Here is a 25,022-nt window from a genome sequence, read left to right as displayed (position 1 = left end):
TATTACGTTAATGTGTGTGTGCAATTTAATTAGTAGTTTAAAACCTATACATGCTGAAGTTACTCTACAAGAAGATATGTCAAAGAAATAATCAATCTTCCCATGTTTTCTTCCGCCTGCTACTTCTATAGCTTTTCTTCTTCCTTCCTAATTACAACCCTTAAATAGAATTCGTGCCTCATATCGAATTTACTGAGTATCATAATTCCTCCAAGTGGTAAAGATACCTCAAGACAAATGCTGGTCATAGAAGCTACAGGGCATAAATATGCAAAGAAATAAAAAGCTAACCATTTCAAACAATAAGGCTTTTCTCTCACTTACCAACTTTACATTTCCCTGTATGGCCCCGGAAGATGACTGGTTAGCCAGAGACGGGTAAGATTCCTCAAGGGAGGAACAACCTAAGACAGGCACAGTCGCGGGGGGGCCATCAGGTGAGAAATTGGGGATCAACAGAGGTGAGGCTTAGAACCTCACCCCCCATGTTCTGAGAGAAATCTTCTGCATCCATGGATGTTTTATTGCCCTTGTCTAGCTTGTATAAACACATAGTCTACAGGCACACACCTGATCATCTACATTTGCTCTCTTACAACACTAAACTATGTTTTCTACCTTTATCTTGCATCTACCTACCACTTCAGCATTTTATTAAAAATAATAATAATAATAATAAAGAGAGAAATGTGGTATCCACATATAAATCAAGTATAAAAATCAATCGAATATTCATATTTGAACTGATTGTTTATAGTTCATAATGCATGAGAAAACCTGAAAGTTTCTGTGATGACTGCCCTTGTACTGTTCACCATGTAACTTATTCACTATGTAAGAATTTGTTCTCCATGTAAGAACTTGTTCGCTATGCTTTAGAAGATTGGAGACTGATGAACATTAGGCTTGGGGTGGATTAATGATTGTGCATTGAACATTGACTCCCCTATACAGAATTTTATTGTTGTTAACAACCATTTGAGCAATAAGTGTGAGAGATGCCCTCTCAAAAAAAAAAAAAGAAAGAAAAAGAAAAAAAAGTACAGACTTCCAATTGTAAAATAAATTAGTAACCAGAATGTAATGTACAGCATAAGGAATATAGTCAAAATATTGTAACAACTTTGTATGGTGATAGCTGGTAGCTAGAATTATCATGTATATAAATGTTGAATCACTGTGTTGTACACCTGAAACTAATGTAATACTGTGTGTCAAATACCCTTTAATAAAAAATAAAAAATAAAAAAAAAGCAGGAAGGAGAGTGATCCATCTAAAGTCAAGTTACGTTTTATTTTCTCCTCCCTGTGGGGTATCACTACCATGATAGAGTCCTTTTTCTTAAAAAGGGGTGATGAAAACAAATCTCATGTATTTTGGTCATTATCACCCCTTCAAGTATCTGTGAAAGGTGTTTACTAAAAAATCTGTGAATTCTAATCCATAGAAGGGAAAGAAATTCTAAAGCTTCTGAAAGCACACTTTTACAAACAATAAAAAATACAAGTCGTTCCCCTGGTGAGGCAAAACTTTGGATAAACATCGGGTTCATCTGAGGAAAACAAAGCCTGCAAAACCTATCTTTTGATCTGAAAAATACTAGACTTCAAAGATTCAGAATTATATTTACGTACAAATGGAGATATCTACAACTCCAGAATGCCCTGCCGGAAATGGGTTGCTGTTTTGTATTCCGGGATTTGTAGTTTGCGAAAGCATCGCCCTAATCAAGATGGCTGAGTAACTAATGACGTCCGAAGAGCGGGCCCTGAGAGTCTGGGCCGCGAGCCGATTGGACAGTGCGATATGCCAGGCAGGAGATTAAGACCAGAAATTAGAACCTTTCCACAGAGGGAAGCCTGGGCGCCTTGAAGTCTCGCGAGATCCTGGCTGGGCCCAATGGAACACTGGCCCCAGCTTAGAACTAGGGGCGATTGTTGGGGGCGCGCGAGTGGGTGGCGAGCTACATTTAGGCCCGTTTGCGGCCGTTGAGAGCAGAGAGCCGTAGCAATGAAGGAGGAGAGGGAGCACAGGCCTAAGGAGAAGCGAGTAACCCTCTTGACTTCCCCGGGGGCCACAGGCAGCGGCGGAGGGGCTTCGGGGGACAGCACCAAAGGGGAAGACAAGCAGGATCGAAACAAGGAGAAGAAAGAGGCGCTGAGCAAGGTTCTTGACTGGCTGTTGGCCCAGGAAAGGGCGGGACGGGTCCACCACCCGTGGAGGATGGTTGGGAATGGGGCTGTCCTTTCTCACCCAGCTTCCCCCTCTTGTTCCTTCACCTGAGTGAAAACTGCATCACCCTGTCCCATCCACTTGCCCAAAATGGGGGAAGCCCCCGGGTGGGTGTGAGGAAAAGGGGGGAATCCCAGAAGAGAAGGTTTAGGTCATAGCTGTGAGATGGCAATGGGACGGGGAAGCAGTGGGTAAAAATGACAAGGAATTAAAAAGTTACTTGGGGAATTACTAAGCAGTGAAGGGGCCATCGGGTGGGAGTAGTTTGTGGGCGTATTAATGGAGGCGAGCTGAGGGAGTGTGGGGGGATTAATGGTCTGGGGCCAGATTGGGTGCATCCTGTTTGGGGAGCAATAAGGGAATTTTGGTATTCCTTAGAATTTTGGATTCTTTATGCTGAATGAGAGGGAGGATTTTGTTTTCGGATGTGTTGGAGGTGGTAGGGAAATATCAACAACTCGTGGCATCCTCAAAAGATCAGGGTTGGTCTACTAATTTTTTAACACTACTAGTATTTATTGAAAGATGAGCGATAGAAAATGCGAAAACCTAGTGAACTGCGGGGCTTCGGGTTAACTGAACCTGAAATTTTCCTTTCTCCGTGCAGTTCTCGTTTCTAAGAGTTTTTAAAAACCGCGTTACTGTTATGTTTGACTAGTTTTGAGCATTAAAAGAATATTTTCTCCTAGGTTTTTATAAATGATCTCATCTTTTAAAGCCCAGCCTTCTTCAGGGGTGGTGATTCTTTCAGGTATGACAGAAAATTGCTTTGTACTAATTTTATTTTCCTTACTCATTTTTAAGGTGGTAATTCGGAGATTACCTCCCACTTTGACCAAGGAGCACCTTCAGGAACATCTGCAGCCTATGCCCGAGCATGATTACTTTGAGCTTTTTTCTAATGATACTAGGTAAAATAAATAAATAAAAGAGGGATGTGGAGGGTAAATGAAAAATGGTTTCTTCCATTCTTTTTTACCCTGTTTTCCATTTGATTTTTAAGCCTGTCTCTTTAATGTATGCATACTTGTAATTCAGCCAGATACCTGCGAGCATATTTACATAATTGCTTTCCTCTCTGCAGTCTTTATCCTCATATGTATGCCAGAGCATACATCAACTTTAAAAACCAGGAGGACATTATTTTGTTCAGGGATCGCTTTGACGGTTATGTATTCCTTGACAATAAAGGTGAGTCTTTGAAACTGAAGGGGAGTTTATCATTTGTATGTTTTAACACTGCATTACAGTGTTTGTTTTCTTAATGCCTTCATATCTTTTCTAAAATTCTGGGTGATAAAATGTGCAACATTTTTTAAAGAGTTGTTACACATTTGATAATCTTATTATAGTTTTATAAATAAATACATGACTTTTCACAGACGTCCGGTATTTTTATTAACGTGCTATTTCTGTAGTTTGATCAACTGAATGAAATTGCTGTTCTTTTCTCTATGACAAATTTTTTGCCCTGGATTAGGTGATCTATTTACTAGTTTCAGCAATAATACTGATAAATGACTCTCTAAACTTGTATGACAAGTTTTAAATATTTACTTCTCATCTTGGTTCAAGGACCAACATTTATTTATTTCAAATCTTTTAAGCTAATAGTTCCCAGGTGGAATACTGTTTAACATTTTAAGTTGTACCTAATTAAAACATTGAACCTGATGATCTCCCACTTTGTATCCAGGAGTCTGTAGGGAATGCCCTAACTCGTTTTATTTATTATCTGCTGCTTACAACATTTAGCCAGAGAATGTCTAAGCTGCCATTTTCCACTTTTCTTTTGGCTTTGCAATCATAGGTGAATGATGTGTCTTTTTGTTGTTGTTGTTTTTTTTTCAGTATCACTTCAGAGTTTGTAAAAATGAAATCTTTGTCAGGAAACATGTCAGTAGAAGTTGAAGGATTGCCACTGTGTTTATCCAGCTTTTATTAATCCTACCCCCCGCCCCCCTCAAACTAGCTACTTCTCCATTCAGACTTTATTCCAGTAGATAGTGATTTCCTGGTAATCTGAGCTGTGTTTAACTTTTTCCTCTTTCACCTCTTAACATTAAACAAGTAATGAATCTTTTCAGTTTGTTTTTTAATATCTTGTTCACCTAGGCTTACCAAAACTTTCAATTTATATTGTCATCACCTAATGCTTAATAACCACTGTATCTAAACTTACCGGATTTTGAATTTTTTCCATTTCCATGTAATTCAGTCCATTAAATTGCCATGAAATTAGTCTTTTTGAAATATTGATTAAAGATATAGCAGTTGTGGGAAAAACATCCAAACTCCTTGCTAGCTTGCTAGGCAGAATCCTCTTCACTTTTGTTTTTTCAGCTTATCTTCCACAGTTTCCTTCTGCTTCAGTCTGGTTTATCTATTCCTTCTCAAATATATCAGTTATCAAGCTAATCTAATTCTGCATTCACTAGAATTTCCAAAATCATGTTTCTTCCATGACTGCCTTCTGATACCTTCTGGTCAATTCTAGTTATTTTATTGTGACTTATTCTGTATGCCAATGATCTGACCATAGTGTTTTATATCTTGTATGACATTACCCTATAGCAGCGATCTGGTGAATATTTTTTCCAGTAGTCACTTTTTTTTTAATTGAGATACAAACTCACATATCATACAACTCAGTGGTTTTTACTGCTTTCACAAAGTTGTGCCACCATCACCACTATAAAATTCCAGAATGTTTTCATCACTCAAAAAAGAATCCTACATCCATTAGCAGTAATCTTCCCTTCTTTCCTCCCCCTACAGCTTCAGTAGATACTAATCTAGCTGTGGATTCTGGACATTTCATACAAGCTGAATCATACAATGTGTGGCCTTTTGTGATTGCCTCTTGTACTTAGCATATTTTTCAGGTTTCATCCATGTTATATAGCATGTGTCATTACCTCATTCCCTTTTTGCATTTTTGAAAATTGTGGTAAAATACACAAATTACCATCTTAACTATTTTTAAGTGTACAGTTTAGTAGTGGTGAGTACATTTCACATTGTTGTATAACCAATCTCTAGAACCTTTTCATCTTGCAAGACTGAAACTATACCCATTCAACAACTCCCCATTTCCCCTTTCTCCCAGCCCCTGACAACTACCATTCTACCTCTGAACCACCATTCTGTCTCTATGAAGTTGACCATTCTAGGTACTTCATGTAAGTGGAATCATACAGTATTTGGATTTATGGCATTGGTTTATTTCACTTAGCAAAATGTCTTCAAGGTTAATCCATCTTGTAGCATGTGTTAGAATTCACTTTTTAAGGCTATGTAATATTCCATTGTATGTATATGCTACCTTTTGTATATTCACCCATCAGTGGACACTTGGGTTGCTTCTATCTCTTGGCTGTTGTGAATAATGCTGCTATGAGTGTGGGTGTACAAATATCTGTACGTCTTTTGAACATTGCCCAAAATTGAAATTGCTAGGTCATATGGTAAATTGTTTTTAATTTTGTAAGGAAGCACCATACTATTTTCTAGAGCCGCTGCACCATTTTTCATTCCCACACAATGTAATGCATGAGGGTTCTAATTTACCCTAATTTCTCCATGTCCTCACCAACCCTTGTTACTTTTTTTCCTTTAATAGTAAACATTCTGATGGGTGTGAGGGGATAGCTCATTATGGTTTTGATTTGCATTTCCCTAATGATTAGTGAAGTAATATTTTAATCTTTGCATATGCTTAAGCATATGAGCATCTTTTCATATGGTTATGGCTACTTGTATATTATATTTGGAGAAATATCTATTCAAGTCCTTTGAACATTTTTTTAAGTAGGTTTTTTTTGTTGTTCTAGGAGTTCTTTATATATTCTGTATATTGACCCTTATCAGATAGGTGATTTGCAAATATTTTCTCCTGTAGGTTGCCTTTTCACTCAGTTGATTATGTCCTTAGATGCACAGAAGTTTTTAGTTTTGATACAGTCCAATTTATCTATTTTTCTTGCCCATGCTTTTATTGTCTCCTGGTGTATTAATAACAGCTTTATTGAGATACAATTCACGTGCCACAAAATTCACCCTTTTAAAGTGTACAGTGCAGTATTTTGTAGTATAGTCGCAGTGTTGTGCAACTATCACCACAATCTAATTTTAGAACTTATGTATCACTCCAAAGAGAAACCCCATACCTATTAGCTGTCACTCCTCATTCTCCCCAGCACTACCCCCCAGCTCTAGGCAACCCACTAATCTACTTTCTATCTCCACAGATTTGCCTATTCTCGAGATTCCTGATATATTTTTTAAATGAAAATTAATTTGTAGGTTTTTTCCCCTACGTATCAAAATATCATGCTTTAGAAGTTGAATTTAAATGAATATTTTACTTCCCTGCCATATCTTTTCATTATGTTATCAGTATGAACTTGGGGTTCCTTTGGTAACATGTTGATTTTAATTATGTGAGTGTTATTTATGTCTGTGGGGAAGTCCTATTAAGATGACCACCACCAGAGAGGCCTACAAAACATTGGGTTGACTCTTGTATACACTTTTGACATTTTCTTTGTTATAGCAAGTGTGGTCTTTTTTCTAAACAGGTCAGGAATATCCTGCTATAGTAGAATTTGCACCTTTTCAAAAAGCTGCAAAAAAGAAGACTAAGAAAAGAGATACCAAAGTTGGGACTATTGATGATGGTACAGTATAGTTCTAGTTATGTAAAGCTGTTGCTTTGGGTTTTGAAAATACATTACCTTTGTGGGAATTAACTGGACTCCAGTCTTTTAAATAGTGAAACATGGAATAAAGTTCACGAGAAATGTAATTCACTGATGAAAGCTTTGCTTAATTGTTAGAATGGAGGTGGGGTTACTCTAGAATTTCTACTCTCTTTAGCTGGTAGCATTTCATTCCTCCATGATTACATAATATATTGTTAACCATTGAGTAAATCACCTTAGGTCTTTTGATTAGAACACAGTGGAAAAATTCAGATGTTTCAAAGTATAGCATCTCCTTAAGGCCTCTTACCATTTTTATGATAATTTATTTGACTTCTGGTTTCAATTATTTTTATAAAGAGGAGGAATTATCATTGAGAGCTGTGATAGAAAATTTTCTATACTCAAGTAACTTAATATAAAGTACCTGAAGTGGCCAGTCCTATTTTCTAGGTTTTAAATATGCAGTTAACTGCATGCATAGGAATTACATTAAACTGAAATACAAGAACTAAAAAACTAATAATTGCCTTTTAAGGTAAACTGGGTTCAGATTTTTGAGCTCTCCGTAAGTTGTTATGTTGGATAAGGACTTTAGCTGCAGTATTTTTTTTATCACATTGCTATTTTTGAATCATCTAGTTTGATTTTATTATTTATTACTGTAATGGGTATTTTGTAGAGAAAACAGAAGAGTCAGCACACCATTGCTTATTGGTTGTATCACAGATTCAGGCCTGGAAGACTAGATCAAGTAACATGCTCCACAGTGCATAGAAACTCCCAAGTATAAGCAATAGAGTGACTCAGATATGTGACCCTTTCTGATGTCAGACGTATGTAGGAAAGAACTCCAGGAATTAACGTCACCTCCAGTGCCACATCTAGGACATCCCCCCAATTTATCTTTTTGTGGAACAACTGAGTTTCATATGTTGAGTTCGCTTAAACTGTGATATACCCATACAGGAATTGCTACATGCTTATACATAGTACCCTCTGAAGTTCCTGTAACTGACTTTCAGTTCTCCCATAAGTGTGACTCTGATTAGTAGGAACAGTGAATTTTAAAAGCCAACTAATGTCCCTGGAGGTTCTGTTGTAATGTGTGGTGTCTCATTTTCCCTGACCCCATGTTAGCCCCAGACTCCCTTAGTGGGTATCAGGAGATCTGAGAGTAAGTGACCAGTAAAGTGCTAAAAAGTTTTATCTTGTGGGTATGGTTAGGTTGATCTTCAGTCTTCGGTGAAGTAGAAAATTATCACCTTTGATAAATATCCTAGGTAATATTTCCTATTTTGTTTACTTAAAACAATTATTTAGATCCAGAATATAGAAAATTTTTGGAAAGTTATGCTGCAGATGAGAAAATGACATCTACTCCAGAGACACTGCTAGAGGAAATAGGAGGAAAAAACAGAGAATTAATAGGTAAGTGGGCAAGAGGAATTAAAGCATTCTTTTTCCTCAGAAGACCTGTGTGACTCCCACTTCCATCCTAGCTGTGTGGCCACGGGGAAGGCACTAACTTCTTTGAAACTCTGTTTCTTCTACTGTAAAATGAGAATGATAATACCTGCCTCACAGGATTATGAGAATGCATTGATAAGATAGGAGAAATTCTCTGTGACCTTTATTTAGTGCCACACAAATGAACATAAGTATAAAAAGTTAAAAGACTCATGGGACCTTGAGATTTTGGTAAGCCTTTGAACATCAATTGGTGTTTTCCAGTAATAAGAAACTCACATTCCTAAAAAAAAATTTTCGACCTGAAAATATCAAAAAATGAAATTAGCTACTGCAAAATTGAAAACCTCTTAAGAAATTCTAGTTTGGATATTGGTTTCTAATAAATTGCTGCTGATGTATCAGCTCTAAACATAAGCACAGCCTCTGACCCAAGATTTTCACTCCTAGGAATTCATCCAAAGGAAGTGTGTTTTCAAAACGCTAGCTATGAGGCTAAATAGCATTGTTCAGAATACTGAAAAATGAAATAAATATTATTCTGAAACTTGGTTTTTATTAATGGATGCATAGTATAAGCCTATCTCTAATATTAGAATAAATTTCCAGAAATGGAAATAGGTGTCAAAAGGATATTTTTAGTCCCTTCTCCCAATTTCTTCCCAGTTGAACAAATTTATAGTGCCATCTATAAAACAATAGAATGTCATTTGCACTTAATTCTCACTGACACTGGGAATTTCTCTTTTGAAATATTGTTCTACTGTTTTCATTTGAAGTTCTTCACTTTTTAGAAAGTATTTTAAACCTTCAGAATTGAAATATACTGTAAGACATCTGTTCGATAGTATAGTTGTGAACTTTCTGTTAAGGGGTCTAATTTTCCCACCTTGGGTGGTTGGCAGGGAATGTCAGAAAATGGAATCCTTTCTAGGGGTTGATAAGTATTATTAATAATCTGTTTATATTTATGTAGCTAAAAAGACAACCCCACTTTTGAGCTTCCTGAAAAACAAGCAGGTAAACCTTTTGTTTTTATAGTTTTCTCAATACTTTTATTTCATTGGTTTGCATTCTGTAAATGTAAGAGCATTGGGATCCTATAGGAGAAATAGTTTCTTTTTCTACCATTATTCTGTAAAGATCTGGCTCATTGGCTTCACTCTCTGGCCTTTTCCTTCACTCTGGTTGTTGGACCAGGGATTCACTCTGCAAACCCAGAGAGTCCAGAGATACTCTCTTGATTTTCTGAAAACCTCTGGAAATAGAGCAAGGCAGCAGTAGCAGACTCTGGCACTAGCAGGCCTTGGTCTTTATTCTCTGTCATATTCTGAATGGGGTGGGGAGGGGGTTAAGGAGGTAGAATGCCACTTGTAGAACATAGGAAGGAAAGATGATCCATTTTAGTGAGTGCCCATCATACCTTTGGGATTGAGTTTTTGGTGATGATTATCTTGTTTGAAGTCTTGTGTTGATATTTCTTTCTAGAGAATGAGAGAAGAAAAAAGAGAAGAATGGAGGAGGCAAGAAATAGAAAGAAAAAGACAAGGAGAAGAAGAGAGGAGAAAGTGGGAAGAGGAAGAGGAACGAAAAAAGAAAGATATAGAAAAGCTGAAGAAAATAGACAGAGTTCCAGAAAGGGACAAATTAAAGGATGAACCAAAGATTAAGGTATGAAAATAACTTAAACTGAATGCATGTTGCTGAAAATTGCATATATCTACTTCTTTAAATATGCGTGCATCTTGTGTTGGTGTAAATAGTGTTCTGTTTATGTTTTTGTCTTTTTTGGGGGTGAAGTAAACTAACAGAAATCTTTCCTATAATAATATTATTTTTTTAGTTTAAGATAATTTTAAAGGATTAAGTAGTTCACATAGTCAGTGCAGATCTGTGTTATTTTTATGATTGAAAATACTCAATTTTTGAATTATTGTTCTCTGTTCTTCATAAATAAGGGCTTAGGGCTGGCTGGCATGAATTATGGGTTTTTATTCAGCTTTTCCTTCATATTTGATACATGAAGTTGCCTCATCTGTTTGTTTTCCACTGTCTTCAGGTACACAGGTTTCTGTTACAAGCTGTGAATCAGAAAAATGTAAGGACCAAGTACATGATACAGAGCACCTAGTATCATGTCTCACACCCAGGTCTTAGTTAAACCCTTTTGGTGGTGGTGGTAGTCTTACCTTCACCCTTCAGACTGTAAACCCCTTCAGACTGACTTGAATCTTCTTAAAAGCTGAGCTGTTATGAATTCCTAATTTAGAGAAAGCCCAGATGACTTCCTGATGTGCTGTGTACCCAGAAGCCTCACCAATAGACAGCTAGAGGACAACCATACATACATAGCTCTTTGTCTTCTGTTTATGTGCCTCTCATAACTAGCTGCCTTGTGGGAGTACTAGGGGTAAATATCCTGCATTCCCTGCTTTCCCCTCTCACGATTCCCCACATTATCTTCTTGCATCTACCTGGGAATCTGTGAGCAGCAGACTCTGATTAATGCATTGCACATAGGAAGGGAAAACCATGTAGAAAGCTCCCAGCCTTGTTTATTCCCTTCTGAGGGCATGGCTTGGGCAGCCCTTGCTCCAAAAAATTTCCTGGGGAGGTACTAATACCTAGTATGTCAGAGAAAGAAAAAATGCCACAGAGATGGTGACAGGGTGTCCTACCTTCTCAAAATTCAGTTTATGTGGCTAGGGTTCCCCAAGGCTCTCCAGGACTCATTGGCGGCAGGGTGCAGAGATTCCCATTTAATTCTTTCTATCAGTCGCTCTGTCCGCCATGCCACAAGTGACTTGACTTGCTATTCCTAACCATCAGCAAGACAGAAGGTAGAGCCAGCCATGCTACATGTGTTCATTAATGTTCTTATTAGCATAATAAACATCTTGGCTTCTAACAAAGATGTTCATTAGAGAAATAAGAACACTTCCAGTGAAACCTGCACATGGTAGCCTCACTTTACACTGATGCTTTCTTAGTGTTGGACTTGCCATTTGCAGTGGCTGTGCTGAAACACCTCGTGCTTAACTCTTTTGTGCTTTGCCTTTTGCTTGGTAACTTGTGTGAAGCCTTCACCCTGAGATGAACCTATGTATGTATGATGCCTTCACTCTGAGACTTGAAATTCTTTGATTTTGCCTAAGAATCTCTCTGAATATCCAACACTTGGGGGTGTTCTAGAGAGATTTATAGCAGAGGCATGAGAAACTTTTTCTTAGCAATTTGGATGTTGTAAACCATATTTATTTTAGAATTGCATTCTGTCATATCTATATGACACTGAATAAAGTTCCTGCTCAGTACAGATGGGACGTCACTGTTCCATTGTATGAGGTATTTGAATTTTTAAACCAAATGCCAAGTAATTCTTGCTCTTCTCCTGTAATAATACAATTGTGCCATCATACGTATGTTACTCTCAGGCTCAAGGCAGAATTATTCTTGCAATGAATCACTCCTTTGGTGACCAAGGTATCAGTCATTTCAAGTACTACATAAAAACAGTCTAACAGTAGTGACCTGCCTGGCCTTTTAAATTTGTGGCATATTTTTGCATCAAGTGATAGCAACATGTTGGTTTGGTACAGAAGGCATACTTGGAAGTGTGCATTGGTTCACTTAAAGGTTAGCACATTTCAAGCCAAAGGAGTCTTGATCCTATTGCCACAAAGTGATTAAACCACTTCATTTGAGTGGGTAACACTTTCACATTAATAGCATCCTTTTAGTGATTTACTGCTCTTGTTCACTAGTTGTTCACCTGGAAGTTTAAGAGCACCTGCAGAGATAAATGCCTTCAATAGCCTAAATTTAGGATATTTAGTATACTGTTCTCTTTGATGGGATCAGATGAGAGTGTTCCACCCTTCAAAATAAAAATAAATTTGATTTTCTTTAAAGCTGCTCAAGAAGCCAGGAAAAGGAGATGAAAAAGAATTGGGCAAAAGAGAAAAAGCCAAGAAACTGGACAAAGAGAATCTGAATGATGAAAGAGCCAGTGGGCAAAGTTGTACACTGCCCAAGTGTTCTGATGGCAGAATTAAAGATGAAAAGCTTAAAAGGTCAGTAGTAGAGGGCTCTTTGGTACATTTGTTTTCAGCATGTTTCTAGATGCTAGTTTTAGTGCTATGTCCTGGACTTGTGCATGAACGAAGATACTCTGTTTTACACAGGGTAGGGGGATGAGAAGGAAAAATTTCAAATATTCTAGTATCTTAATGTGGGTGAATGACTTTTGGGTTTTGTTACTGTTTTTCAAAACATACTGTTTTCTCACTGTGCTCCAAAAGTGCATGCTCATTATATAGTTGCCAGGTCAGAATGAGAGTGTTCCTGCATTTGGGATTAGAAGATCTGTGAGGGTACATTCTCAGATTTGTTTTTCATGCAGACCTGAAGATGAGAGTGGCAGAGACTACAGGGAGAGGGAACAGGATTACGAACGAGATCAAGAGCACATACTTCGGGAAAGAGAGAGGCTGAAGCGGCAAGAGGAAGAGCGCCGGAGGCAGAAGGAGTGCTATGAGAAAGAGAAGGCTTTCAAAAGGAAGGAAGAAGAAATGAAAAAAGAGAAAGACGCACTTCGGGATAAAGGAAAGAAAACTGAAAGCACAGAATCAGTAGGCAGTGCAGAAAAAATTGAAAAGAAAGAGGAGGTGGTTAAGAGAGATCGCATAAGAAACAAGGTGCTGTTTTATGTTATGCTTCTTTATTTTCATGAAGATTTTTTTTCTTTCCTGCAAGTGTGAAGGAAAAGCTAGCTCACTGTTTACTATAGAATTTTTAAAGGGGAACTTTTATCTGCAGCTTTTTTTTCAGTCTTGGTTTGGTCATTTCATTAACTTATAGAAATTTCACACATACACAAAAGCAGGGAGAACAGAGAATAATATGATGTACACATCACCCAGTTTAAAGAAATTATCATCTTGTGGCCAACCTTCTTTCTACTCTGTCCAATACCTGCCCCTACTCGATTATTTTCAAGCAAATCCTAGACACAGAATTTCTATAAATATGTCAGTTTTAGAGATATTCTTTTTTTTGAGAGGACATCTCTCATATTTATTGATCAAATGGTTGTTAACAGTTAACAACAATAAAATTCTGTACAGGGGACTCGATGCACAATCATTAATCCACCTCAAGCCTAATTCTCATCAGTCTCCTATCTTCTGAAGCACAACGAACAAGTTCTTACATGGTGAACAAATTCTTACATGGTGAATAATTTCTTCCATGGTGAACAGTGCAAGGGCAGTCATCACAGAAACTTTCAGTTTTGATCACGCATTATGAACTATAAACAATCAGGACAAATATGAATATTTGATTTTTATACTTGATTTATATGTGAATACCACATTTCTCCATTATTATTATTATTATTATTATTTTTTATTTTTAATAAAATGCTGAAGTGGTAGGTAGATGCAAGATAAAGGTAGAAAACATACTTTAGTGCTGTAAGAGGGCAAATGTAGATGATCAGGTGTGTGCCTATAGGCTAAGTATTAATCCAAGCTAGACAAGGGCAACAAAACATCCACGGATGCAGAAGATTTCTCTCAAAACAGGGGGGATGAGGTTCTAAGCCTCACTTCTGTTGATCCCCAATTTCTCACCTGATGGCCCCCCTGTGACTGTGCCTGTCTTAGGTTGTTCCTCCCTTGAGGACTCTTACCCGTCTCTGGCTAACCAGTCATCTTCCGGGGCCATACAGGGAAATGTAAAGTTGGTAAGTGAGAGAGAAGCAATATTGTTTGAAAAGGTTAGCTTATTACTTCTTTGCAGATTTATGCCCTGTGGTTTCTATGCCCAGCATTTGTCTTGAGGTATCTTTACCACTTGGAAGAATTATGATACTCGGTAAATTTGATATGAGGCACGAATTCTATTTAAGGGTTGTAATTAGGAAGGAAGAAGAAAAGCTATAGAAGTAGCAGGCGGAAGAAAACATGGGAAGATTGATTATTTCTTTGACATATCTTCTTGTAGAGTAACTTCAGCATGCATAGGTTTTAAACTACTAATTAAATTGTGCACACACATTAATATAATAGGAATATAGTTACATAACCAAAGCAGACCTACAATTACCCGCCATCTCCAGTGAAACCAAGACAACCAGTTAGGCACCCTAAGCATTTGTGAAAAACTTATCTATGATATGATGGATATTGTCTAACTGAATTTGAATAGTTTGAGAAAAATCAGACAATTTAAAACAACCCATTCCTGGGAACTGTTCACATCCCATATGTTCATTTAACAGTAGATAGTCTGTAGTCTCAAGATTTTGGAGCGCTGCAACTTGCACTTCTCCTAATTCTTGGTTGAGTTCCAACAGTATAGATCCAGTCAAATTTGTTGTTTTACTGTATGCACAGGCCAGCTTAGATATATCCTTCTTCATTCCAATGGCAATTCCAGGAACCAGTGGGATGTATGCAGCTACAACTGCAACAACACCAGGATGTTGTTGACGTTTTTTGATGATCATCTTCTGGAGTGACTCTTCCAGAGTATGTTGATGTTGGAACTTCTTCTTCATGTTGTATCTTAGTTCGTTTTCTGGGTAGCCAAATTAGGCTTTGATCCTCTGTATAAACACAAACAGACCCTTTGCCCACACTTTGATATGTCCTTTATACCATTGTGAAGAACTTATTGGAGGTCACCACACAGGAACTGCTTTTTTTGTTGTTATCATTAATCTACAATTACATGAGGAATATTATGTTTACTAGGCTCTCCCCTATACCAGGTCCCCCCTATAAACCCCTTTACAGTCACTGTCCATAAGCATAGCAAAATGTTGTAGAATCACTACTTGTCTTCTCTGTGTTATACAGCCCTCCCCTTTCTCCCACCCCTCATTTATGTGTGCTAATCTTAATACCCCCCTTCGTCTCCCCCACCCCTTATCCCTACCTACCCACCCATCCTCCCCAGTCCCTTTCCCTTTGGTACCTGTTAGTCCATTCTTGGGTTCTGTGATTCTGCTGCTGTTTTGTTCCTTCAGTTTTCCTTTCTTCTTATACTCCACAGATGAGTGAAATCATTTGGTATTTCTCTTTCTCCGCTTGGCTTATTTCACTGAGCATAATACCCTCTAGCTCCATCCATGTTGTTGCAAATGGTAGGATTTGTTTTCTTCTTATGGCTGAGTAATATTCCATTGTGCATATGTACCACATCTTCATTATCCAATCATCTACTGATGGACACTTAGGTTGCTTCCAATTCTTGGCTATTGTAAATAGTGCTGCAATAAACATAGGGGTGCATCTGTCTTTTACAAACTTGAGTACTGCGTTCTTAGGGTAAATTCCTAGGAGTGGAATTCCTGGGTCAAATGTAAGTTTATTTTGAGCATTTTGAGGAACCTCCATACTGTTTTCCACAATGGTTGAACTAATTTACATTCCCACGAGCAGTGTAGGAGGGTTCCCCTTTCTCCACAGCTTCACCAACATTTGTTGTTGTTTGTCTTTTGGCTGGTAGCCATCCGTACTGGTGTGAGGTGATACCTCATTGTAGTTTTAATTTGCATTTCTCTGATAATTAGCAATGTGGAGCATCTTTTCATGTGTCTGTTGGCCATCTGTATTTCTTTTTTGGAGAACTGTCTGTTCAGTTCCTCTGCCCATTTTTTAAGTGGGTTGTTTGTTTTTTTGTTGTTGAGGTGGGTGAGCTCTTTATATATTTTGAATGTCAAGCCTTTATTGGATCTGTCATTTTCAAATATATTCTCCTATACGGTAGGGTTCCTTTTTGTTCTATTGATGGTGTCTTTTGCTGTACAGAAGCTTTTCAGCTTAATATAGTCCCACTTGTTCAATTTTGCTGTTGTTTTCCATGCCCGGTGAGATATGTTCAAGAAGAGGTCACTCATCTTTATGTCTAAAAGGTTTTTGCCTATGTTTTTTTCTAAGAGTTTTATGGTCTCATGACTTACATTCAGGTCTTTGATCCATTTTGAGTTTACTTTTGTGTATGGGGTTAGACAATGGTCCAGTTTCATTCTCCTACATGTAGCTGTCCAGTTTTTCCAGCACCATCTGTTGAAGAGACTGTCATTTCGCCATTGTATGTCCATGGCTCCTTTATCAAATATTAATTGACCATATATGTTTGGGTTAATGTCTGGAGTCTCTAATCTGTTCCACTGGTCTGTGGCTCTGTTCTTGTGCCAGTACCAAATTGTCTTGATTACTATGGCCTTGTAGTAGAGTTTGAAGTTGGGGAGTGAGATCCCCCCTACTTTACTCTTCTTTCTCAGGATTGCTTTGGCTATTCGGGGTCTTTGGTGTTTCCATATGAATTTTTGAATTATTTGTTCCAGTTCATTGAAGAATGTTGCTGGTAGTTTCATAGGGATTGCATCAAATCTATATATTGCTTTGGGCAGGATGGCCATTTTGACGATATTAATTCTTCCTAGCCACGAGCATGGGATGAGTTTCCATCTGTTAGTGTCCCCTTTAGTTTCTCTTAAGAGTGACTTGTAGTTTTCAGAGTATAAGTCTTTTACTTCCTTGGTTAGGTTTATTCCTAGGTATTTTATTCTTTTTGATGCAATTGTGAATGGAGTTGTTTTCCTGATTTCTCTTTCTGTTGGTTCATTGTTAGTGTATAGGAAAGCCACAGATTTCTGTGTGTTGATTTTGTATACTGCAACTTTGCTGTATTCTGATATCAGTTCTAGTAGTTTTGGGGTGGAGTCTTTAGGGTTTTTTATGTACAGTATCATGTCATCTGCAAATAGTGACAGTTTAACTTCTTCTTTACCAATCTGGATTCCTTGTATTTTTTTTGTTTTGTCTAATTGCCATGGCTAGGACCTCCAGTACTATGTTAAATAACAGTGGGGAGAGTGGGCATCCCTGTCTAGTTCCCGATCTCAGAGGAAATGCTTTCAGCTTCTTGCTGTTCAATATAATGTTGGCTGTGGGTTTATCATATATGGCATTTATTATGTTGAGGTACTTGCCCTCTATTCCCATTTTGCTGAGAGTTTTTATCATGAATGGATGTTGAACTTTGTCAAATGCTTTTTCAGCATCTATGGAGATGATCATGTGGTTTTTGTCTTTCTTTTTGTTGATGTGGTGGATGATGTTGATGGACTTTCGAATGTTGTACCATCCTTGCATCCCTGGGGTGAATCCCACTTGGTCATGGTGTATGATCCTTTTGATGTATTTTTGAATTCGGTTTGCTAGTATTTTGTTGAGTATTTTTGCATCTACGTTCATCAGGGATATTGGTCTGTAGTTTTCTTTTTTGGTGGGGTCTTTGTCTGGTTTTGGTATTAGGGTGATGTTAGCTCCATAGAATGAGTTTGGGAGTATCCCCTCCTCCTCTATTTTTTGGAAAACTCTAAGGAGAATGGGTATTATGTCTTCCCTGTATGTCTGATAAAATTCCGAGGTAAATCCATCTGGCCCAGGGGTTTTTTTCCTTGGTAGTGTTTTGATCACTGCTTCAATTTTGTTGCTGGTAATTAGTCTGTTTAGATTCTCTGTTTCTTTCTGGGTCAATTGTGGAAGGTTGTATTTTTCTAGGAAGTTGTCCATTTCTCCTAGGTTTCCCAGCTTGTTAGGATATAGGTTTTCATAGTATTCTCTAATAATTCTTTGTATTTCTGTGGGGTCCGTCGTGATTTTTCCTTTCTCGTTTCTAATACTGTTAATTTGTGTTGACTCTCTTTTCTTCTTAATAAGTCTGGCTAGAGGCTTATCTATTTTGTTTATTTTCTCAAAGAACCAGCTCTTGGTTTCATTGATTTTTGCTATTGTTTTATTCTTCTCAATTTTGTTTATTTCTTCTCTGATCTTTATTATGTCCCTCCTTCTGCTGACCTTAGGACTCATTGGTTCTTCCTTTTCCAATTTCGATAATTGTGACATTAGACCATTCATTTGGGATTGTTCTTCCTTTTTAAAATATGCCTGGATTGCTATATTCTTTCCTCTTAAGACTGCTTTTGCTGCGTCCCACAGTAGTTGGGGCTTTGTGTTGTTGTGGTCGTTTGTTTCCATATATTGCTGGATCTCCATTTTGATTTGGTCATTGATCCATTGATTATTTAGGAGCATGTTGTTAAGCCTCCATGTGTTTGTGAGCCTTTTTGCTTTCTTTGTGCAGTTTATTTCTAGTTTTATGCCTTTGTTGTCTGAAAAGTTGGTTGGTAGGATTTCAATCTTTTGGAATTTTCTGAGGCTCTTTTTGTGGCCTAGTATGTGGTCTATTCTGGAGAATGTTCCATGTGCACTTGAGAAGAATGTATATCCTGTTGCTTTTGGATGTAGAGTTCTATAGATGTCTATTAGGTCCATCTGCTCTACTGTGTTGTTCAGTGCCTCCCTGTCCTTACTTATTTTCTGCACAGTGGATCTATCCTTTGGCGTGAGTGGTGTGTTGAATTCTCCTAAAATGAATGCATTGCAGTCTATTTCCCCCCTTAGTTCTCTTAGTATTTGTTTCACATATGCTGCTGCTCCTGTGTTGCGTGCATATATATTTAGAATGGTTATATCCTCTTATTGGACTGAGCCCTTTATCATTATGTAGTGTCCTTCTTTATCTCTTGTTACTTTCTTTGTTTTGAAGTCTATTTTGTCTGCTATTAGTACTGCAACCCCTGCTTTCTTCTCGCTGTTGTTTGCCTGAAATATGTTTTTCCAAATTTTGACTTTAAGTCTGTGCATGTCTGTGGGTTTGAGGTGAGTTTCTTGTAAGCAGCATATAGATGGGTCTTGCTTTTTTATCCATTCTATTACTCTGTGTCTTTTGATTGGTGCATTCAGTCCATTTACATTTAGGGTGACTATTGAAAGATATGTACTTATTGCCATTGCAGGCTTTAAATTCGTGGTTACCAAAGGTTCAAGGTTAGCCTCTTTAGTATCTTACTGTCTAACTTAGCTCGCTTATTGAGCTGTTATATACACTGTCTGGAGATTCTTTTCTTCTCTCCCTTCTTATTCCTCCTCCTCCATTCTTCATATGTTTGGTGTTTTGTTCTGTGCTCTTTTTAAGAGTGCTCCCATCTAGAGCAGTCCCTGTAAGATGCCCTGTAGAGATGGTTTGTGGGAAGCAAATTCCCTCAGTTTTTGCTTGTCTGGAAATTGTTTAATCCCACCATCATATTTAAATTATAGTCATGCTGGATACAGTATCCTTGGTTCAAGGCCCTTCTGTTTCATTGCATTATATATATCATGCCATTCTCTTCTGGCCTGTAGGGTTTCTGTCGAGAAGTCTGGTGATAGCCTGATGGGTTTTCCTTCATAGGTGACCTTTTTCTCTCTAGCTGCCTTTAAAACTCTTTCCTTGTCCTTGATCTTTGCTGTTTTAATTATTATGTGTCTTGGTGTTGTCCTCCTTGGGTCCTTTCTGTTGGGGGTTTTGTGTATTTCCGTGGTCTGTTCGTTTATTTCCTCCCCCAGTTTGGGGAAGTTTTCAGCAATTATTTCTTCAAAGACACTTTCTATCCCTTTTCCTCTCTCTTCTTCTTCTGGTACCCCTATAATACAGATATTGTTCCTTTTGGATTGGTCACACAGTTCTCTTAATATTGTTTCATTTCTGGAGATCCTTTTACTCTCTCTATGTCAGCTTCTATGCATTCCTGTTCTCTGGTTTCTATTCCATCAATGGCCTCTTGCATCTTATCCATTCTGCTTATAAATCCTTCCAGAGTTTGTTTCACTTCTGTAGTCTCCTTCCTGGCATCTATGATCTCCCTCTGGACTTCATCCCTTAGCTCTTGCATATTTCTCTGCATCTCCATCAGCATGTTTATGATTTTTATTTTGAATTCTTTTTCAGGAAGACTGGTTAGGTCTGTCTCCTTCTCTGGTGTTGCCTCTGTGATCTTGGTTTGCCTTTAATTTTGTCTTTTCATGGTGATAGGAATCGTTTGCAGAGCTGGGACAAGTGACTGCTGGAAGAACTTCCCTTCTTGTTCGTTTGTGGCCCTCCTCTCCTGAGAGAACAGCGACCTCTAGTGGCTTGTGCTGGGTAGCTGTGCGCAGACAGGGCTTCTGCTTCCTGCCTGGCTGCTATGGAGTTTATCTCCGCTGTTGCTGTGGGTGTGGCCTGGCTCGGGCGGCCGCTCCAAAATGGTGGAGCCCGGTTGAGGGGGAGCGGCCAGGAGGCTATTTATCTCGGTAAGGGGCCTCCCTGCTCCCTGCTTCCCAGTTGGTTAGAGTGCCCAGAGATCCCCAGATTCCCTACCTGTGGACTGTGTCCCACCATGCCCCTTTAAGACTTCCAAAAAGCACTCGCCAAAACAAAACAACAAATAAATGAAACAAAAAAAAATAACCGCTCACTTTTCTTTGTCCTGAGGCACCGGCCTCAGCACCCGCTTACCGGTCTTGCTGCCCTGTTTCCCTAGTATTGGGGTCCCTGTCCCTTTAAGACTTCCAAAAAGCACTCACCAAAAATAGAAAAGAAAAAAAAATGGCCGCTCGCGTTTCTTTGTTCTCCAGCACCGGCCTCAGGCACCCGCTCACCAGTCTTGCTGCCCTGTTTCCCTAGGATTGGGGTCCCTGTCCCTTTAAGACTTCCAGAAAGCACTCGCAAAAGAAAATTTAAAAAAAGAAAAAAAAATGGCCGCTCACTTTTTTTTGTTCTCTGGCGCCGGCCTCTGGTACCCACTCACCAGTCTTGCTGGCCTGTTTCCCTAGTATCCAGGATCCCACGCATGCACTGTGTCTGCGCTCTGGCCCGGATGGCTGGTGTTGGGTGTTCAGCAGTCCTCGGCTCCCTCTCCTTCCCCGCTCTGACTCCTCTCCTCCCGCCGGGATCTGAGGGGAGGGGCGCTCGGGTCCTGCGGGGCCGGGGCTTGTATCTTATCCCTTTCGCGAGGCGCTGGGTTCTCTCAGGTGCGGATGTGGTCTGGATGTTGTCCTGTGTCCTCTGGTCTCTATTCTAGGAAGAGTTGTCTTTGTTATATTTTCATAGATATATGTGTTTTTGGGAGGAGATTTCCACTGCTCTACTCAACGCTGCCATCTTGGCTCTGCCTCGAGATAAAGATTCTTAATAATATAACCCTAATAGCATTTGCACACCAAAAAAAAACCCCTTAATAATTCCTTGTTGCCTACCTACTCAGTGTTCAAATTTTCCCAATTGTCTCATTATCTTTTTTACATACTCTAAACAAGATCCACAAATTGCATTTGCTTGAAATGTCTTAAGTCTCTTAATCTGACAATTTCCCCTCCTTTTGTTTTCCTACCATTTATTTGTTACAGAAACCAATTTGTCCTGTAGAGCTTCAAATGGTCTGTATTGGCTTATTACATCCTATGGTATCATTTAACATGTTACTACTCTATTTTCTGTGTTTCCTTGAAAACTGGTAGTTATAGCTAGAGCAGGGGTCAGCAAATTTTTTCTGTATGGGACAGATGGTAAACATTTTACACTCTGTGGGCCATATGGTCTTTGTCACAACCACTAAGCTCTGTAGGAATGCTGGCATAAACAATATGTAAAATAATGAGTGTGGCTATGTGCCAATCAAACTTTTTTCACAAAAACAGGTGGCCCTTTTTGGCAAAGATACTTAATAGGTCGTGGTGTTCACTTCCTATTGCATCATCAGGAAGCATATAATGTCTGGGTGTCCTTTTTTTCATTAAAATATTGTTGATATACAATCTTATGTTGGTTTCAAATATACAACACAGTGGTTTGTTATCCATATTATTAAATCCTCACCCCCTGTACTGCGGTTACTCTCTATCAATATAGTAAGATGTTAGTGTGATGTTAGCATCAGTAGCAATTGCTATGCAATGGTTATGTAACAGGGCATCCTTGTTCTTAGGATATACAAGCTGAAATATTCAGGGATGAAGTGTCATGACTTCTGCAACTTACTCTTGATTCTGCAAAAATAATGTGTATATATGTGTGTGCACACACTACGGACAAGTGTTCATGTGACGAAATGTTAACAATTGAGTCTAGGAGGGTATTAGGTATTCACTGTACAAGTTTTGCAACATTTCTTCTACAGATGTAAAATTTTTCAAGATAAAAAGTTGAAAAAATGATCAGTATGTTCAGGTATTGTCAGCTCAATTCATCAAATATAAAAATTTTCATCAGCCTTTCTGCTAATGATTTTGCTTAGATTCATCATTTCATATGCTTAGGGGAGAAGTTAGAAAATGGTGAAATATGACTTCTGCCTTTCCTGTTGAATTTACTATCCAATGTTCATTTCTATAAAGAGGAATTCTCCCCATAAGCTGTTTGGTTAGCCTGCAATTAAGTTTACAGAGGAAAGGGAAGACAAACACTTGATCCTTTCCCGTTATTTACCAATATTCAGAGTAATGAGTGGTATCCCAGCAACTTCCAGGGGTTATCAATGAGTTTCATTTTGTTTAGTCCTTAAGAATTCATGGATTTAGAGATACTTGGTATATTCCAATTATCATCAGTTATTGTCCTTGTGGATGTTTAAAGTTGTCCCATTTTGCAAAGTGGGAGTCCCATCATCCATTTCTTTAAATACTATGCAGGAGTCTCATCTGTTTTAACATTTCATCTTGTGAAAATAGTGAAACATTTTCCTGGAATTATTTGAGAATAATACTTTAAAGCTAACTTTCATATATCAGAGAGAAAGGGCAAGGAAGGCTCATGTCATTTTTTGTTGGATTCTAAAAAAGGCCTATATATTTAAGTTTTCCAGGATCATACTGTCATAAACCAAACATATTACTTGAACTGAGAGGTACATGATGACTTTATTGAGGCCTATTTAGGAATCTGAGATCTAAAGTGCCACCTAGAGTCTGAACTGGGCTGGGGTTTTATGTTATCATACCTGAAGTAAGAAACAATCATGTTTGTGACAAGTTACTCTGAGCTCATATCTTCAGGGAAGTCTCCACTTAAGATTTTGCATTTTTTATTATTTTTTTTGACTCCTAAAATGTTCTTAACATGGTACTGTATTTTAAACTCAATCTATTGATGGGGAAGAGAGACAGTCAATGGCTGTTGGTTTCTAAGTAAAAAAAAAAAAAAAAGTTCAGGTTGGTTCATCTTGATGGTCAGGAAAATTAGGCAGTAGATTTATTGAAAGTTTACCCTAGGCATATAATATTTATAAAATGGTTGCTTTTCTTTGGAGACTGGGAGAAGGAAGCGGGCAGTTAGAAGCAAATTAACCAACAACACTTATCTGTCATGTACTGTGCCCTCACATTTTTCATCTGGTTTGAGTTGTTTTTGGTATATATTGATACATAATTTATGAATCTGAAAAATCCCCTGTAAACGCTAGGTTGTTGTAACATTAACATTTCATTTTACTTTAGGATCGCCTAGCAATGCAGCTTTACCAACCAGGAGCTCAAAGCCGAAATCGACTCTGTCCCGCTGATGACAGCACCAAGTCTGGAGATTCAGCAATAGAAAAGAAGCAGAAAAATGGTATTAGCCATAGAAAAGAAGAGGGAGAGGAGTGATTAAGTCCAAATGGCCTTTGGTGTCCTGACTGTCTAGGCAGCAGAAGAGCACGCATTAAGCAATCCAGAAATGCCTTCAGGGCAAAGGAAGGGGGCCACTGTGCTGGTGGGGTACACTGCAGAGGAGTATGTTTTTTTGTGTAAAAGCAAGAATATGATTGCAGGTTCAGGCTGGAAGTACAATTTTAATTTTTTATGCAGTTCCTACAGATGAAGTTTAAAGTGTCAGACAAAGATGAGGGAGAGGACATGTATTCCAATTCGCAGGCAGGAAGTGTCAAGTGAAGACTTAGGTATGACACAAGAAGAAAACAAGAGCTGGCTCTAAAATCAAAAGGTTTTGTTAATCCTGGGTTGAATTTTCTTCATTTGAGTGGAGCAAAGTCACTTTTAAGTCTTGTTCAGATCTAGTTATATTCATTGTTGGTGATAACTGTTGACTTTGTGTACTGTAGATGCAACAAGCATGTAATTGTCGTACAAGTACAAGGAAGGATAGACAAATTTTCATTTACACAAAATTTAAATAGTCAAGTCTCATGTCTATATCTTGTGTCCTAAAGTTTTAGGATTGGTTTTAGTCTTTTGTTTACTTACTTGAGTTTAGCATAAAGAATATGTTTAGTGTCCTTTTGCCTTTAGCTATTTTTATATTAATAAGTAAAATTTAACCCTTGTTTGGTTCTTGACAATCCATTTTTTTTTTTGTCTTAGGTCTATGATCTGAGGGAATAGCCTCTCCAGGAAGGAAACTACACCAGTATTTGTTCCTGTTAAATAGCACCTTTTACTCTTACTTATTTTGCATTGATATCAATAAATACTAATATCACTCAAGTATGAAGTTAAGTGTGCTTATTAACTTTACTAAATAGCTGTTAGTTCTGTGAAATTAAACTTTTCATACTGAATTAACCTTTGGGGAATTTTGAAAGGGAATGAGTAATAATTTGTTTCTGCCTTCACTAACATTATGCCTTTGTTTTGCCCAAGATCAAATCAGGGTTCACTACTCCTGTTCCATAAGAACCAAAATGTTTGATAACATCCTTGAGCTGCTACTTAATTTTCACCCTGCCAGCTTCTCCTAATGTG

At 38.1% G+C, this 25,022-nt stretch overlaps 1 protein-coding gene across 1 annotated transcript; it reads left to right on the top strand.

The window, feature by feature from the left end:
• Nucleotides 1-1,865: 1,865 nt before the first annotated feature.
• LOC118928219 (regulator of nonsense transcripts 3B-like) lies at nucleotides 1,866-23,927 on the top strand. Its single transcript, XM_057495300.1, has 10 exons — nucleotides 1,866-2,167; nucleotides 3,038-3,144; nucleotides 3,318-3,424; nucleotides 6,814-6,912; nucleotides 8,260-8,367; nucleotides 9,383-9,426; nucleotides 9,895-10,077; nucleotides 12,319-12,479; nucleotides 12,809-13,103; nucleotides 23,778-23,927. Exons 1-10 carry the CDS (start codon nucleotides 2,012-2,014, stop codon nucleotides 23,925-23,927), a joined length of 1,410 nt encoding a protein of 469 aa, XP_057351283.1. The 5' UTR covers nucleotides 1,866-2,011.
• Nucleotides 23,928-25,022: the final 1,095 nt, after the last annotated feature.

This window comes from Manis pentadactyla, chromosome X (genome assembly GCF_030020395.1).
Source record: "Manis pentadactyla isolate mManPen7 chromosome X, mManPen7.hap1, whole genome shotgun sequence".
In the NCBI taxonomy this organism is placed as follows: Eukaryota; Metazoa; Chordata; class Mammalia; order Pholidota; family Manidae; genus Manis; species Manis pentadactyla.
Note: the sequence above shows the minus strand (reverse complement) of the source record. Positions and strands in the feature narration are given on the sequence as shown.